Genomic DNA, 16,914 nt, shown 5'->3' on the forward strand with positions numbered 1-16,914 from the left:
ATGTCATTCGATAGTATTTGGTCTACTCCATAGTGGTGTGATGTTTGATTTACTAATTTTGGGACACCCTGCATAAATTTTTTTCGCTTTCCGTGAAATTCAAAATCACCCTGTGTTTGTTTGGGCGGTTAAAACTAAGCAGGATATCTAAACCCACATGACATAAGGCTCTATCTCTTTTCACAACCAAGAAGATATTTATACATATATCTTCTCGCTCAGAACTGAGATTCTCCATAAAACCAAAGAAAATGGGACACCTATACTCCTATACACCAGAAATTGACTTAAGAATTGAGAAAACAAAATATTTTCGGTACTTATTGAAAATTTATATTTCAATATGTATTTAAAACATCTATTTTGTTAGTACTGAACTGCTGTGATCAGCTAAGAGTGAGATCGACTCTGCAAACAGAACAGAGCTTTTTTTTGTTTTTCGAAATCTATGATGTGCGGTTGGTACCTATTATGATATCAGTAGCCAGATCGTCGAGCTACCGTGATGTGAATTTAACGCACAGGTGTGGTGAAATTGTCAGAAGTCTTGTAAATCCTACGACCTACGACGAGTGTTAGTAAGTAAGTGACTTTAAGTACCATTATTCAGTATATCGTTCAGTACAACCGTTTAAGTTTCGCAATAATTTGGATTGCAATACAAAGAGACATTGAAGTATATAAAAATGCCCTTAAGCCTCTTGAAGATGTTCAAAATGAAAGTAATTTATGTACATAAAAAAAAGATCTGATGAAAATAACGTTCCGATCGAAACGAGAGCGTTATCATTTTTACATTTCTTGAAATTTTGAGTAAATAGATCGAACTCATTGATGAAATTCGATTTTCTATGTAATCATCATAATTTTTTGTGGTCATTGAACGCACAGACAACGCAAATCGTTCTATACCGGGTGTCCTAGAGCTTTTAGGCCAGCAAATATCTCAGTTACCTGCGGAAAAAAAAAATTGAAAAAAATACTTGTCGTAGGAGACCATACGCTCTTTCATGCAGCATAGCAAAATCCACCCCCTGACAAACAACCCCCGAGAAACCACCCCTAACTTTTGTTTTTCAAATGGCACCCCCATGTTTGTTGTGCTTCAACTTACAGTTTTTTTTCATTTCTCATTCAATGATGTATCATGGTAGCTAGAATGGCATGCAGAATTATGGAAAATAAAAATACAAATGAAATACGAATTTATACGCTCAGCTGTATTGTTACTGCAACATTATACTAAAGAAAATGTTCAAAATGTTGGCCAGCACTTGCCACACATGCTTCAAGTCACTAATCACTTTTTCTTGTCTCTACAATGTGGACTAATTCGATCAGTCCAATTAACAGTACCCACTAACGAATTCAATTTTATCGGGTGACTATCTTTACAACTACATATTATGATATATCATTGATTGAGAATTAAAAAGAGCTGTCAGTTGAAGCCAAACAAACATGGGGGTGCCATTTGAAAAACAAAAGTTAGGGGTTGTTTCTCAGGGGTTGTATTTTGCTATGCTGCATGAAAGAGCGTATGGTCTCCTACGACAAGTATTTTTTTCAATTTTTTTTTTCCGCAGGTAACTGAGATATCTGCTGGCCTAAAAGCTCTGGGACACCCGGTATTTCTATGGGGCACATTTCTACTCCCATTGACATGTATCCATTTACATTTATTCAATAAACAGTTATATTCAATAAGTAATAAGTCGGCATTTAAATACTATATGAATTCACTAAATCAATAAAAAATTCCACCACAAATATGTATATTTGGCTGATTGAAAAAATTCACAACATAACAAAGTCGAAATAAGTTTCTGTACAAACTAAATACAAACTGTATTAATCAAATGCATTTGAAATCAAAATAAATTCTTAACTTTATTATCTATTTCCTGGAGAACAGTTTCTAAGCTGGAATTTCCGTCAATCTTGCAAATACCAGGATTTGCCATATTTTCATAAGCCAGCAAAACACTGAAAAAAGGAAACATCTTCATATCTCTAGAATAATCCTTGACGAAATATAGAACAGTAGTGTGAAAGGTGTAAATACAATTTCCTATTAGAAAAGTTTACAAGAGAAAATTATTTAGTCACCACGAAAACTAATCACATCTCAAAACCATAATAATTAATATTAATTATCACAGCTTATTTTGGCGATAAAAAAAATTTTGATTACATATATCATATAATACAAATAAATATATACTTACTTCTTCCTGAATTCTTGTTTAGACTCTAAAAGATTCTCTTGATCAGTTTTTGTGAATCTTCTTGACAATCTATTCTTCCTCACTTCCTCAGAAACGTCAAGGAATATGACAATATCAGGTTTCAGTAGGTCTTTGGGCCATTCATAAATATCATTACCTCTTTCAGGTAATTCAGTGCTTTTCATTACTTTATAAAAATCCTCTTTCATTTGTGCCAAAGCAAATGATGTTGTTGAATGCCAGAACCTATCCATTACCACTGGTTTAGATTTGAGAATATTTGCAACTTCCATGGCCGCTACATAATTTCCAAAATAATAAAACGGAGCATGCCAACAGTGGTCACCATCAAATTCTGCTCGAAAAGCAGACAGTGCCTTTGGAGGTGTTGGCATCACTTCAGTACCAATTTTTTTCGCGAAAAGTTTGCCTACAGTGGACTTTCCTGAAATAAAATTTATAAATATTGAATGACCTGCTACATATGGTAATTGCGATGATTCACCTGATCCATCTAAACCTTCAAACACAATAAGTGGGTAATTCTTAGCATAACAAAGATTTTCATGGTATTCTTCACGGATATTCTTGTATGTTTCCAAAAGGATAGGAATCTGCGGGTGCTCATCCTTCGAAAAGACATATGTAAGTATTTTTTAAGCATTAAGAGTTTTTCAACAACCTTATGTTCCTCAAAGAGACTCCAAACTGAATCCAAAGAAGTCCTTGCTCTGTTGAAGTATTCCTTAGTTTTTACGGCCTGCATAAATTTCGCGTTGAAACCACCGCATCTATAGGGCGGTCGATTAGGCTCATCATTTTCAGGAAATTCCTCCAGTTCATCACCCTGCATATTTGATCGATGAAAACTATCCTCTGTCAAGGGAAACTTACTCTTTGATAAAAATCTACCATTTGCTAATCTTTCAAAATTTTTTGTGCGTCTGTAATTCCCCAAATTATAAAATAGGGCTGACAACTTCAACATTTTTCATTCAACACACAGAAAATAATCATTCTTTTCCAGAACCTTTGAAGCATTTATAGGCGAATAGTAAGAATCATAAAATATAATCGAAGAATGAAACTTTAATGCTTACAAATAAAATAAGTGAGGATTGTTGGGAATTATTGAAAAAATTATTGAGAAATTGTGGTCGGAGACTCTGTTGAGGTTATTCTTCTTCTTCTTCTAACAGAAACATTTCTGTGATTAGCGGGTCAAAGATGAGAGCATAGATTTGTTTTGATTTTATTCAGTGGTTTTGATTTTGATGTCTATGGATTAGACATATCTATGGTTATGGTCACAGATCACAAAAGATATTACACAATAATAATAATATCAATATAATATAATAATAGTAATATCTTTGCAGATCACTAATGTTATGGTTATGTTGTTTTGAATGTTTTTGTTGATCGCGTTTTGAAAACAGATTTACTTATAACTAGCAAAGAGCAAAGCTTCTCTTTGATACTAGTCTGAGTTCTTGTTTTTCTCTTTGATATAAACAATTTGGGCAAATTATCATCCAGTGATAATTAGGGAAGCTGTGATGGATCAGGAGAAGGCTGCTGAAGTAATCAGTGATGATGTCTTTTATATGAAGAGCCTAGTGGGGAAAAAAGTTAGGGTACAAACGATTGAAAACAAGTTTATAGAAGGAATAGTTTTTGTTATAGATCCAATTTATAAAACAGTGGTTTTGTGTGATGACACTAAAATACGTATGTTCATTTATATATCCATTAAATCTTTTGAGGAACTCTCGAAAGAAGTGGTGGATCATACTTTTTTGGAAAAACCTGCACCTAGAGATATAGGAGATTGGAAAAATATCGAACAAAGAGGTGAAAAACTTCTCAAGTGGTTTAAAACCCATTATATTAATGCTAGGAAAAATGGTGAAACTATTATTATTGATAATCATGTATCAATGGCACCTCCATATACTGAAGAAACATGTTATTGTAAAAATACAATTATTCTTGAGAAAGTACGAACCATAATTGGAAAAATGCCTGAAGATTTTGAATAATACATGTTCCTGAATATAAGTATAATTTATACTGTTTACATATTTTTACTTGTTGAAGTCACATAATTATAATTTCTAAATGATATATTCTGGATCTTATTGAGAATTTAAATGAAAATCTATGTGGCAAAAATAAGCTTATGTAATTATTGAATTCTTTTTTTAACAGAATATTTCTTTTTTCATCTATATTCATATTTTTATAATATGTTAGTTTACTCATAGAAGTATGTTGTAGATCATTATTATTAAGTTGACCATACAATTGTTTTTAAGGAGATATTGTTTTCACGTAAATAATTCAACTCTTGAATGACCATATTTTTTTGATGTGGCTAATACTCGAAGTCAATCCATAATTGAATGAAAAACAGAATTATACAATTTTCATCAACATGAGTTGACAGCAGTTCACCTTCACCCACCTGAATATGCTATTGTGATAGCAAAACATGTGTTGTGGTTTGACAACTCATGTTAGTGAAAATCATATAATTCTCTTTTTAAAACCATATTTTTCGTTAAAAATTGCAGATAAAGGAATCACCAATAAATTTATTATTGCCATTTATTTGTTGTAAAAATATTGATTTTACACAAATAATTCAAGACTGAAATAATTATAATTAGTATTATAAAAAAGTTGAAACAGATATATCTTGTTCTTTTACATAACTAATTCCAATCTAAGGTTGTTGTTGTTGTTGCTGTCAACTACCAAGCAGCGAATGATAAATTTGTGCTGTTATCTATTTTCTTCACTTCTACTTTGCTCTCTAAATCTATTTGGTCAAAAGTGTCCAAAAAATATTCGATTTTTTCCAATAAATTAGTGGCTACATTTGCAAATTCGTCCCAGATCATATATTCTTGACTGGAGTAGATATCCGAGTCCTCAATATCATCTTTGATGCCAAATAGTTTTTCATCATCTGCAAGAAAATAGTGTTGAGCAAAGACTCGAAAAATATAAATTCGCAATATGGATTTGATATTGAATTGATGTGTCTGATACATCATGAAAGTGAGGGTAGAGAGAACTTCTTTTCCTAGTATAGCTCGAGGCATAGACAAATAATTAGTTTATCTATGGCTCAAGGAAACAGACACTTCATTCAGTAGACATGGACGAATATTTTTCGATAAAATTTTGTTGTTTTTCCATATGGGACACTCGGTATAGTTTTCGCCTCTGTTGTTTTTTGGAGCATTTTTATTGTTTGGGATATTTTTCTTTACTTTCGATTAATAGGCAGTTCCAAAATGAATAAGGAGAGTCAGAATGTCTGATGTCTTCTATAATTTCCAGAAAAATAATACTGAGATGCTAAAGAAACTTTCTGAATTACCCAGATAATCCGCAAGAAGAACAAGAAGCTTTTGTATTTCATCCTCAGAAAATAATTCATACAGATCCATACAATCGATGGCATAATTCCACAAAGCTTGACATACTAAAGTTCCCATCAACCAGTCGCTTTGTCCATATTTCTCCAAAATTGAAATACATTTTTTGACCCCTCCTCTTTTTTTGAACAAAGTTCTCGATTTATTGTCTGCCATCAGATTGACGAAAACTCCCAGTGTCGTTTTCAGGATGCGATTTTCACCTGAAATATTCGAATTGTTTTCAATGGGAAAGGAGAGTGATATAGGGCCAGAAATTTCACATTTTTAGAACTCAACTAAAACACTACTTGGACTATGTAATTGATTATCCCCCAATTTCTGGTCCTATTTAATCCTTTTTTTTTGACTAAAAATAAAATACAAGATGGTTCATAAATAAAAGTATCTTTACATTCCTTAGCCAAAAGTTAGGATTGTTTGTCATATAAGTTTTTCTCGAATTCTCATCGCCTGTCTAGATAGACCCCTTCAAAGATAAAATAATCCGAAAATTTTGATTTTTAATCAGTTACTGATAGGTAATGTAGGTATAGCGTAGGGACAAATTTGCCAGAAATGTTAACCATTAAACACTTGAAACCAAATTTTTCCAACCCCTCACTGTACTCGTACAGGGTGGGCAAAATTGGTGATACCTGAACTACAACTTTTTAACCCAACAAAAAAGAGAAAAATTAATGTACTATGCATGTCGTCTTTTTTCGAGAAACTAATAATGCCATCAACTGCATTCCTCTATCTCCTTTTGTTTTTGAGTTATAGGCCAAAATTAAAATTTGGGCGATTTCAACTTTGGTCATTATCTCCGTTTCTGTTTGTGCTAGGATATTGAAATGAAGACATTATACAGACATTTTTTTGATAGCAATCCATTGGCTTACTATAATTTTTTCCAACAGGTTTATTTGCTGAGCTATACCATAAAGTTGTGTTTTTTCTTATGAAAACATCAGTGGTTTGAAATTACTAAGAAAGAATCGCCATTTTTTAACCGTTTTAGAAATACATCATACATCACCCTCAGTCTTTTTACTCTTTTTAAGTAATTTTAAACTACTGTATTCATAAGAAAAATACATCTTTTATCTTATAGCTCAGCAAATATACCTGTTGGAAAAAATCATAGTACGCCACTGGATTGCTATCAAAAAAGTGTCTGTATAATGCCACCATTTCAACATCCTAGCTTGAACAGAAACGGTGATAATGACCAAAGTTGAAATTTTAATTTTGACCTATAACTCGAAAACAAAAGAAGATATGGTAATGCAGTTGATGGCATTATTAGTTTCTCGAAAAAAGACGACCGTAATGTGCCATGCATTTTCCTTTATCTCGTTGGGTTGAAAAAGTTGGAATTCAGGTATCACCAATTTTGCCCACCCTGTACATATATGATCGGTTGAAATCTGTAACACATATATAGTTTGTCAAAAAAAAAAAACAAACTCAAATCAACCCCTCATAGGTACAGACATCTATTTTATGAATCACTCTGTATATAGAGAATGAGATGAATAACGAATCTTTCATTCCAGTTGCTTACAAGAAAAATCAATTTATAAGCTGTTGAATTATAGAAGGTCCATAAATACTCACTGTGATCTAGCAATTCAATTAGAGTTTGAAAAATGTTATTCTTCACTGTATAGGATATTGTTATTTTTGATCTGGAAAGATTTCCTAAGATTCTCATTGCTTCCACGACATACTCGTCATTGGTTGATTTTGTATATTCCGAAATTCCTTGAAAAAATAAGGATTAATTGAAGATGTAGTTTTTGTCATAAAATTCTTTAAAAAGGACACATTTCTCTTTTGAATTGGAACACTCTATATTTTATTACATTTTTTTGGATTCTGGATTCTGCCCGAAATTGTATGTATGGGAAGTTCCAATAAACCGTGTAGTTGAAATTTTGTGGAGAACATAAAAATATAATAAAGTAGATATAGGTTGTCCATTTGAAATAACAAAGTTCGGCTTAACTTCCGGTATAATCGGAAGTACCACATATAATATTTTAATTGAATAGGTACCGGCCTTCATTATGATTCACAAAAAATCTCGTTCGGTTCTCTAGATTCTTTTAGTGGCCACTTTAGGTGAAACACCCTGTATAGGTAACCCAACCACGAAATTATTAACGTTTGTGAAGAAAATTGAAAATGAAAAAAGTTATATATGGCTATAATTGAGCAATAGGAGATTGTTTTTCAAACATATACGCACCTTCTATTATATCTACTTGTCTCACATGAAACACATCCTGCTCCGTTTCTGTGATATAGTAGAAGGAAAGGTTGTTCAAGGTACCTAAAATCGCCAGAACAAGTTCCTGATTTTTCTTGAAAGGATTGCTGATCAAAACCTTCAGGAACTCGTCTATCAGTTTTATTCCATACTTTTCGTTCACTTCTCTGCCTATGTCAGGGTTGATAACTATATTGGCAACTATTCTCAGTACCTACAAAAAATTTTCGCATTGGAATATAGAAGAATTTCTTTGAAATGAGAAAATTTTTAAAGAAATAATTCTTTCACTCGGTTGTTCCATTCTGGTTTAAGCCGAGATTTAAGTTAATCCTGGAATAACGTGACAGATTTGAATGGGAATGTCAAAATTAATCCAGGATTAACTTTAATCACGAATTGAACAACAGGGCCTTAGAGCTTAAAGGAGCTTACTTTTATCATAACATCTTCGCTACATCTTCCATCATCACTCTCAGAACCATCATCCATTTTCAAAGAACAAAGTTTCAGTGTTCTTTCTAAGTATATTTTCCAGAGTTTCAACAAACTGTCAATGGATTTGTTCTCGTGAAAGAACTGAAAAATAATGTGTTACTTATATGCATAGTCCATTGATTTTTTTTTAAATTTTACTTTACCTTTTCTCTAGTACTGTCAATTTTTGCGACAATATTGCCCATAGTATAAGTCAATCTCACTATGATCTCTTCATTTCCTGAGTATTTTTCGAATAATTTAATAAATATTTCATATATGTCTTTCTTCTCTATAATCTTATTACAGCAACTCTCACTCGTAGAAATAATGCTGGAACCGAAAATGAGGGTAATTGATTTACTTTGCCAATTAGGTATTATCACCTCAAAATCCTGGATATATTACTTATAACATCAGGATCTTCAAAGAACAATTCCATGGTCACGCATAGTTCTGATGTTGCTCTGCTCACATTAAATCTCTCATAGATTGCATCATCTGAGGCTAAATTTCTCAGTGCACCCGTTAGTTGAAATAAGACATGCCTCGTTTGTTCGGTCATCGTTATTTTGTCAATTTTCTGTTGGAAAACACTCATCATATGTTATTTACTGAATTGATGATCAACTTACAGCAACATTGATAATTTTCATGTGCAGCGCCATAAGATCCAACGTTCCCAAAGATATCATTTTTTGTTGAAGCTGATTGTTCATCGACAAGAACTTTACAGCCCCATAACCATAAACGCAGGCTTCTGAATCGTCCAAAGGACTAGACCTACCAAGAGCATCGAGGAGAAGTTCTGGAAGAAACCTTTTGAAAAATGTTTCCACAGGATCCACGAATAATATGCGACCGAAAACTTACCCAAGATATTTTTCTCTAAAAAGAGGTGATCGTTAGAATCGTTCTTTGCAACTTTGAACAACAGTTTGCATACTCCGCTCAAATTGTTACCAGTCACTTTGAGCTGGAAATTTTAGGTTTGGATAATTTTTGGCTCCTCAAATCTATATTACAGTCTTAGGTTTTTTCTTTAATTATTCGAGTTTTTAAAAATTTAACCCTTATCAAGAGATAGTTCTCGAAAATCTGGGAAGCGAAAGGACTGCTTTTGAAGGTAAAAATAATTTGGCTTTGTAACTTTTTTCAAAAACAAAAACTTCAGTCGGCAAAGCGACACTCGTCTAAAAGTACGTCCCTACAACAAATATGAAGACATCTTTTGAACTTTTTTCTGTTTTATACTGAAAACCGACTGAATTTTCGAGCAAGTACCTATACATAAAACTACATTGGCCTGTCCACCCCCCCTCAAAAAATTGGTTACACCAATGACAACATCCACATATTTCCACTTAAGAGTTTTCTGAATTTTTAACATATCTTTAGAACAAAATATTTTCACACGTAGATTGGTTGATTTGATCGTCACCTGAATCGTTTTGTATATTAGTGTAGGTATAGGGACACCCGTTTTGTAGTTTAGTCTATAGGTTGAACTTTTCTTCGTAGGCCCAGAATTTTTATAATCAACTTTCTAATGGACAAAATATCATAATAGTATTTACCGCGAGAATTATCCTCGCCAAACTCAGGAGCAAAACTTGGTTTGTTGACTCCACATACTTATAAAGGCACTTCAGAATTTGTATCTTCATTTTAGAAGTGACCTTAACGTCCAGCATCTTCTGCCTCTCCATACAATCGTACATCTCTGAGAGCAACCTTACAACAGTTTCCTCGTTTGCGCCTCTGCCCGCCTCCATGTTCAGACACTGCAAGATATCGTCCACAGTCTTGTCCTTCGCATCCAATACTGAAATGGAGGTTTGTAATTTTTTAGATTCGTTGCTCTTTAGTTCCTTATTAAAGTAACCTTTTTCCACGAAAAGCGTGGTCGAGTTTTCGATAATCTGTCTATTGTCGAATATCTTCTCCAAGTTTTGGGGACCGAGGAGCAGGCATTTAGCGAGGTCTTGTCTTTTCGAGGGTCTGCCGAAAGGCGAGTCGAACTTGGATTGATTGTATTCGGTTTTTTCTTCGGGAGAGCTGTAGGCGTTTCGGAACTGGGGGGCTTTCACTTCCTCAGCTTCCTCTGGCACTGTAAACAATAGTGAACCCTTTATTTGATAACGATTGCCATGGAGTGATTGACGATCTGCAAAGATCGATGAAAATAGGTGAGGTACTCACAATTGTCCAAGGAGTTCTTCTTGAATAGTTTTCTCTTTGGAAATGGTCTCTCTAGGGAAGGAAGCCTGACTTTTCTCATTGGTAAATCTTTCACCCCTATGTTGAAAATTTTGTCGTCGTTTATCTCTGATACGGAATTCGATCTGTGCCTCAAGCTGAAAGCTTCGCCCTCGCTGGATCTCGCTGCGGTGGCAAGCATTGATGGGGAAAGTATCATGTTTGTTTCTGGTAAATTGTTAGTGGGTAGATCCGTTTCATTCTGGAGGTATCGTAAACTGTAAATAACGCAAAAATTCGACTGTGAAAAGCTCATTGGGATAATTTAAGCATTCGCTGTTTCATTTGAAATTTAAGTTGCGTAAATTCTATTTCCAAACTTGATATTCGACAAAATCGAATACTTCTTTAGGGAATTACAGGAATAAGTTATATTTCCCAAGATGCTCGCAGTAGAAGTGGTATTTTTGTGTGAATTCATTTTATAATAATAAGAATTAATTCAGATGCATACCCAGCCGCTGATATGAATAATATCAAGAAGTGTTCCGATCTCAATTGAACTAGCCAATTTGCCATCGGCAGGGCCCAAAGTGGTGTACGCTCCATCGAAGAAAAGCAGATGCTGACCATGGTTTCGGTCTCATTCGACCTCGTCAGGACAACATAGCTTTTTCTTCGATGGATAACGTTTGGAATTGATAGACCCTTATTCAATACTGGCAAGCGCTACTGAGTACTATCATTGTACTCAGTACAAACCCATGGGTTTGATTGTTTGATACTCAATGGTACTATCCAGTAACACAGCGTACTTCTGAGTACTATACAGTTACACAGAGCGCTACCCAGTATGAAATGATGTCCGATTCAATCCCCTCCAGATAGAAACCCAGGCGAAGACAATAGAGTTTTATAATCTCCAATATGTAAAGAAAAACCGAAGTCTTCTTATAGTGAAACGTTTTTTGCTAAGCGCGGACTCAATTCGGCCCTCATCTTTAGACAGACCGTCTATTCCGATATTCCTGAACAGTACTGTCAGTATTTCAGAGACGATGCCTATTGGCCCAGTCGTTCGAGTTCTATTGTTATTCGATTGCTGGCCAGTAAAACCAGCAATATCGGAACAGGCCCTATATAGGTAATCTTTATACAAGGTGTTTCACCGGTGACGCGCATCTCGATTGCGCTTAAGCCATGAAATTTTCGAATTTTTTTTCAACAGGGAACTCAACACCCTGTATTTTACTGCAGATTTAGAAATCATGGTGAAAATGAGACTAAGTTTATTTGACTTGCTTGTTGTTGCCTCATTTCGAACACCCAGTAGAGTTTTGAATAATTATGATAGATTCACAATATTCTAGTATCCACAGCCAAAATCTCATTGCACCATATATATTTGGTCTTATGCTTTCTAAATCTGCAGTAAAATACAGGGAGTTCCTGTATATCAGTTGAAGAATTCATTTAGCAACAACTGAAAATCACATCTAGTGTATTCGAAAAGAGTTCTCCTGATAATCTGATACGGAGTCATAGACTAACTGAGTAGGTATGTTATTGTCCTAAACTGAAAAAGGACAATTATTATTAATTGTTGATATCTTTCAGATCCGTTAATATTTGATAGGTGGGGGATACATTTTAATTTTTAATAGAAAATGTGGGTTGAGTGAGACATCACTCCGAAGGTATTTCCGATTTGGGAATGATGATATATTTTCAGAAGAAATTATCCAACAGTATTTTATGTGATTTTTGCGTTTTATTAATGAATTGCAATTTGCAAGCCGATTTTTGTAAAGAGGCTGAATCACTTCCAGACATGAAAAGGCAAAAAATGAATAGAGGCATATAATAAATATACGATTGACTTCTTCATGGAATTCATTTGAATATAATAACGGAAAATTTCTACGGTCGAGGTCAACGTTTTCGTTTTTCCAGACAATACACCCCCTCATTATGATTCGCTGAAGTCGATAAACTACAGACTGTGTAGTATGGTGAGTTATGGTTTCAAATACGAAGTAGGTGTATCATTAATCAATATGAAAGCTTAACACAATGGCAAAAATAATTGCTTCGAGCTATTCAGTAATGTCGTGTTTGAGAAATAATGAAAGGACAAGCACCGGAAGACTAAGGTCGTTAGACTTTCTTGAAAAGTGAAAAAAGGTTAAAAGTTATTATATTACAGTTTATGTTATTTTGAAAATATGTATGGAATAGAATGATGAGGGCACTGGCGAGGAGAGAAGTCAGGAACTTTTGAGAGTTAATTCAAGTTCATAACACGTTTTGATATCTGGCAGATAGTTTCTCGTGTACAGAATTTTGGTTTATTTTCTATTGAGACGATCTTCATGAAATTTTGCAAACATTCTCTTTACGACTACTTAGGTATCGAGATCCCATTGAATCAAAATTTTTCATGAATGAGTATATGCATCGAGAGTATTGACTAAGGTGAGTGTAGGAATGCAGTTTTCCTGAGAACATAATAAGCTAATAGTGGCTTTACGCACAGTTCCTAAGAACTAAGACCCATGGAAGGAACTAATCGAATTTGCTTACGATCACGTTAATGCCATGTGCCAATGAAAAATGTTTGTTTCTTAGGTCTTAGTTCTTGAAAACTCTTCGTAAACCCAGTACAAGATCTAAGAAATTTCAAGGAATTCCTTAAGAAACCAATATTGGAAATGTAATTAGAAGATGCTCGAAAACAGGGAACAAAATTTTTAATTTCAGTGGAATGAGCTTAAAATAAAGGAAACAAAGAAGATTTTACTCCTTTTTTTCGGTAGTGAAAACACATCGCTCTTATCTAACACAGTGTGCTTAAGAGGGCTGTGGTGAAAATCCATAATATCTGATCACATGCATGTCAGTAATGCGTTCGAGTGGAAATTCGAGAACAAAGCTGATCGACTGAATATTAAGTAAAGCACTGCATAGCAAAAAAACTTAATAAATTCCATTGAAAGATCATCTAATGTTTCTATTGTGTATAAGAAGGAGAGGTCATTGCTTGTTCGCGTGTTGAATTCTGATTAGTGAGAACGTTTCGTTAATAAGATTTATCGGAGTTTTCTCTCGGCAAAAACATGTTATAGAATACTACCTATATATAAAAAATAAAACTTTATTGAAGACAGTCGATGACAGTGGTAAATTTTATGGGGCATTAAATCTCAATAGACGTTCCTTCAACTGGGCCTTAAGTTGATATGACTATAAGGCCCGGTACTTTCACCTTCGAATAAATTTTATTCACTGTCAATAAGTATCTGTCGAATAATTCACTATCTGAAAGATACCTTATTTCGGTGCTTTCAGATGAAATTATTTGACGAATAACAATTCTGTGAAAACACGGTATACTACTTTTCACTGATTAATGTAAAATAAGAGACCTCATTGTAGAAATTGTTATAATTCCAACTAGAAAGCAAATATTCCGTTAAAATCACACAAAAAATAACCATACATCCAGAATCTTAAAAATTCAACCAATAATGACGTACCGACATTCGATCTATGACAAATAAAATTTTATTGACGAGTTTTAATGACAGATTTATTCGATGAATAACACTATCTGAAAGTGAAAAGACTGCATTTTTACTTATCCTAAGAATAAGACTTATCTATCGAATAAATTTAGTTATTCGCACGTGAAAGTACCGGGCCTAAGTGTTATTTTTTCGATGAAACTCTTCTAAGATAATTTTTTGCCTGCATTCGAAAAGGTGTTTTTTCGACCTAATTTTAGCTCATAAATTGAATTTTCTACATGAAACTCTCTTGATATATTTTGTAGAACTAACGGAATGCTATTCAGAACTTCCATCAGGACTGTACTGTGATAAACTTTTGTCTTCAACCGAATTATTATAAGTAGCTGATAAAAAGTTACAATTTTTCGTTGAAGCTATCTTCACATAAGTACCTATTTCGTGAAACTCGCCGAGAGTGCTTCTCCTAACTCTCATCAGAACTCTTCTTCGTACATTCGAAATGTTGGTTAATATCCAATTTCTGATCTTCTTATAGCTGATGAATTGAAAAGTATGTAATTGTCTTCTTGATAAAACTCTATTACCTCTTTTGTAGAACTCACCCAGAGCTACTCGGAACTCTAAAGAAAGCTAAAAGATCTCTTTTTTCACAAAAAAAAATTTTTGATTTTTGCAGAAATTCGCCAAAAATGATCCAGAACTCTACAGTTCTATTGAAAAATATCACCAGAACTCATTTTTGCTAAAAAAAACAAGGTCGCGTAAAATTAGTTATAATTTGTTTTTTCATAACAATTCACGATTTGCCAAAGCCGTTCAACAATTGAAGCAGGACCTCAGGAGCTCTTTCAAATCTACCAAGAACCCCAAAAAAATATTTTTTTTGAAAAAAGTCGGAGCCAACTTCACATGAGTCGAGTCGATACTCCAAAGAACAAATTTGAAATTGAAAACGGAATTTCTGGTTTTAGGTTCGTGCTATTTTTGAGAAAGCTTTGAAGTTCAACCTCGGAATTCGAATTGCATATAATTTACAACTTCCGCGAAATTATGTTAAAATGATTTAAGGCCCGCGTCGAAATTTCAAAACTCTGAAGGGTAGCTGTGGTCGCTGAATTTGATGGAAATAAAATCTTCTTCTGAACACGTCTTTTAAACAAGAATTTAGGACCCAAATTGTTAAAAAAAATCAATTTGGGAAAACTTTGTTTTCATGTAGGTTATTATGTCAACATTAAAAAAATAAGTTCGCGTAGAACTGAATTTTACCTGAACGAGCTTGGTGGTCTATTAACAGTTTTGGATTTGTTTCCAAAAAGATGCCTTTCTTTTTCCCTGGGAGTGAAAGGCCTTTGTGTTTGAAGAGGATGTACTGCCGGATTTATCATAGTGGTGTCAGGATGTGGTTGAATTTCTGGAATATCAAAGATTCGATTGCATTATTTTTCTCGCCAAGCAAGAATAAACGTTAGATAGAAAATTAAATTTTGAAGGACACTATGAATAGTTTACGAGAAATAATATTATCCAGAGATCCTAAAACTTCTTATGCGCTCGACAGATTTGAAGGAAGGAAAAACATTCAAGACTGCTACAAAAGTATCGATATGTTTTACAAAATATAAAAAATAATCCATATAATATAAGAATAGTTAATAAAGAACACCATCTTGAGCGTCAAAAGGAATTGATAATTTCTGGCACAAAAAGTATGCGTTGCCGTTCAAAAAACTAAACCACCTTCCACTCTCTGTGGAGGGTGCATCACAAACTTCTCGGTTATACATGAAAAGTTGCGCAATTTAAAATGAAGGTTTAAGTGTTCGAACATTTTTCTACAAAGTGATTTATACCGAAGATATTAATTTTACTCACTAGGTTAATAGGTTTATACCTAATAACCAAGTTTTTAAAATTTTCTGAAATATTTCATAAATGTGTTCTTTTCCCGCGATATATAAATTTTGGAAAAGAATGCGCTGCAGATATTTTTCAAAATTAATTTATTGCATCAATTATATGGAATCGCATCTACCTCTTATTGCGTGTCTAGCTTCGTTGATTATTTCTGCGCTCGTTTTCCTGTGGGACGGTTCAAAGATTGACGTGGAGAATTTCCCGCTACCACTGATGTGAAAATTTTGGTTTTTAGTATCCATAGTTATCAGCACTTAGCGAAAATCTTGTGTTAAATTCTTTTCACTTTCATAAGAGTCATCATCAAAAGAATTATTTCTTAGGGGTGCGATACTTGACGCGACTTGTTCTACAGTGACGCTGCTTCGTGGAAACGTCGTTCTTGTTGAGGGAAAACTATTGATTAATTCCAGAAAATAAACGCTTTCCTAGACATGCAAGAAAATAATCGATATTAGTATACTTCCATTTGGTGAACATTCAGTCGTTGACACCTGACTATTTCCACATGTCTTTCAGACGTGTCAGTGGGTCAGTAATGTAATCCTGTCATCATTGGTTGTCATTTAAAATTTAAGTAGGTTGAGGAAAACATCAAATAGCATTTGGCCCAGTTTTTTCCCCTTTTGTTACACTGAAAGAATAATGCCGTTTGGCTCATTTGGGCCACCTATGAGTTATGGATTCACGAAGGGACAATCAGAATTATTGGAGATGAATGATTATTTATTCGAAACACATAATATATAGGGTGTGAATGAATAGTTGCGAAAAAATTTAAGGGGCGATTCCTTGTCAAAAAATAGTGATGTGGGTCTTTCATATATTTTTTTCCCTCCTGAGTGTGAGCGTGAGCG

General features: G+C 33.9%; 3 protein-coding genes across 5 annotated transcripts; 1 reads left to right on the forward strand and 2 right to left on the reverse strand.

The window, feature by feature from the left end:
* Positions 1-1,658: 1,658 nt before the first annotated feature.
* On the reverse strand, positions 1,659-3,260 carry LOC123312136 (UMP-CMP kinase 2, mitochondrial-like). Of its 2 annotated transcripts, XM_044896384.1 has the most exons (5): positions 3,141-3,260; positions 2,911-3,075; positions 2,734-2,857; positions 2,229-2,673; positions 1,659-1,986 (listed from the first exon to the last, which is right to left on the reverse strand). In XM_044896384.1, exons 1-5 carry the CDS (start codon positions 3,141-3,143, stop codon positions 1,872-1,874), a joined length of 852 nt encoding a protein of 283 aa, XP_044752319.1. In that variant the 5' UTR covers positions 3,144-3,260; the 3' UTR covers positions 1,659-1,871. The 2 variants fall into 2 exon arrangements, with proteins under 2 accessions (XP_044752319.1, XP_044752318.1); XM_044896383.1 differs by having other exon boundaries at positions 2,911-3,239.
* Positions 3,261-3,571: 311 nt separating this feature from the next.
* On the forward strand, positions 3,572-4,923 carry LOC123312069. The gene has a single exon (XM_044896265.1). It carries the CDS (start codon positions 3,788-3,790, stop codon positions 4,268-4,270), a length of 483 nt encoding a protein of 160 aa, XP_044752200.1. The 5' UTR covers positions 3,572-3,787; the 3' UTR covers positions 4,271-4,923.
* Positions 4,741-16,580, reverse strand: LOC123312068 (armadillo repeat-containing protein 2). Of its 2 annotated transcripts, XM_044896264.1 has the most exons (14): positions 16,176-16,579; positions 15,410-15,554; positions 10,614-10,888; positions 10,297-10,521; positions 9,989-10,236; positions 9,285-9,387; positions 9,047-9,219; positions 8,798-8,994; positions 8,576-8,744; positions 8,370-8,513; positions 7,914-8,148; positions 7,280-7,426; positions 5,620-5,880; positions 4,741-5,202 (listed from the first exon to the last, which is right to left on the reverse strand). In XM_044896264.1, the coding sequence occupies exons 1-14, from the start codon at positions 16,297-16,299 to the stop codon at positions 4,985-4,987; spliced, it is 2,664 nt and encodes an 887-aa protein (XP_044752199.1). In that variant the 5' UTR covers positions 16,300-16,579; the 3' UTR covers positions 4,741-4,984. The 2 variants fall into 2 exon arrangements, with proteins under 2 accessions (XP_044752199.1, XP_044752198.1); XM_044896263.1 differs by having other exon boundaries at positions 9,989-10,521; positions 16,176-16,580.
* Between the last annotated feature and the right edge of the window lie 334 nt (positions 16,581-16,914).

The sequence above is a fragment of the Coccinella septempunctata genome, chromosome 4, assembly GCF_907165205.1.
Source record: "Coccinella septempunctata chromosome 4, icCocSept1.1, whole genome shotgun sequence".
NCBI lineage: Eukaryota > Metazoa > Arthropoda > Insecta > Coleoptera > Coccinellidae > Coccinella > Coccinella septempunctata.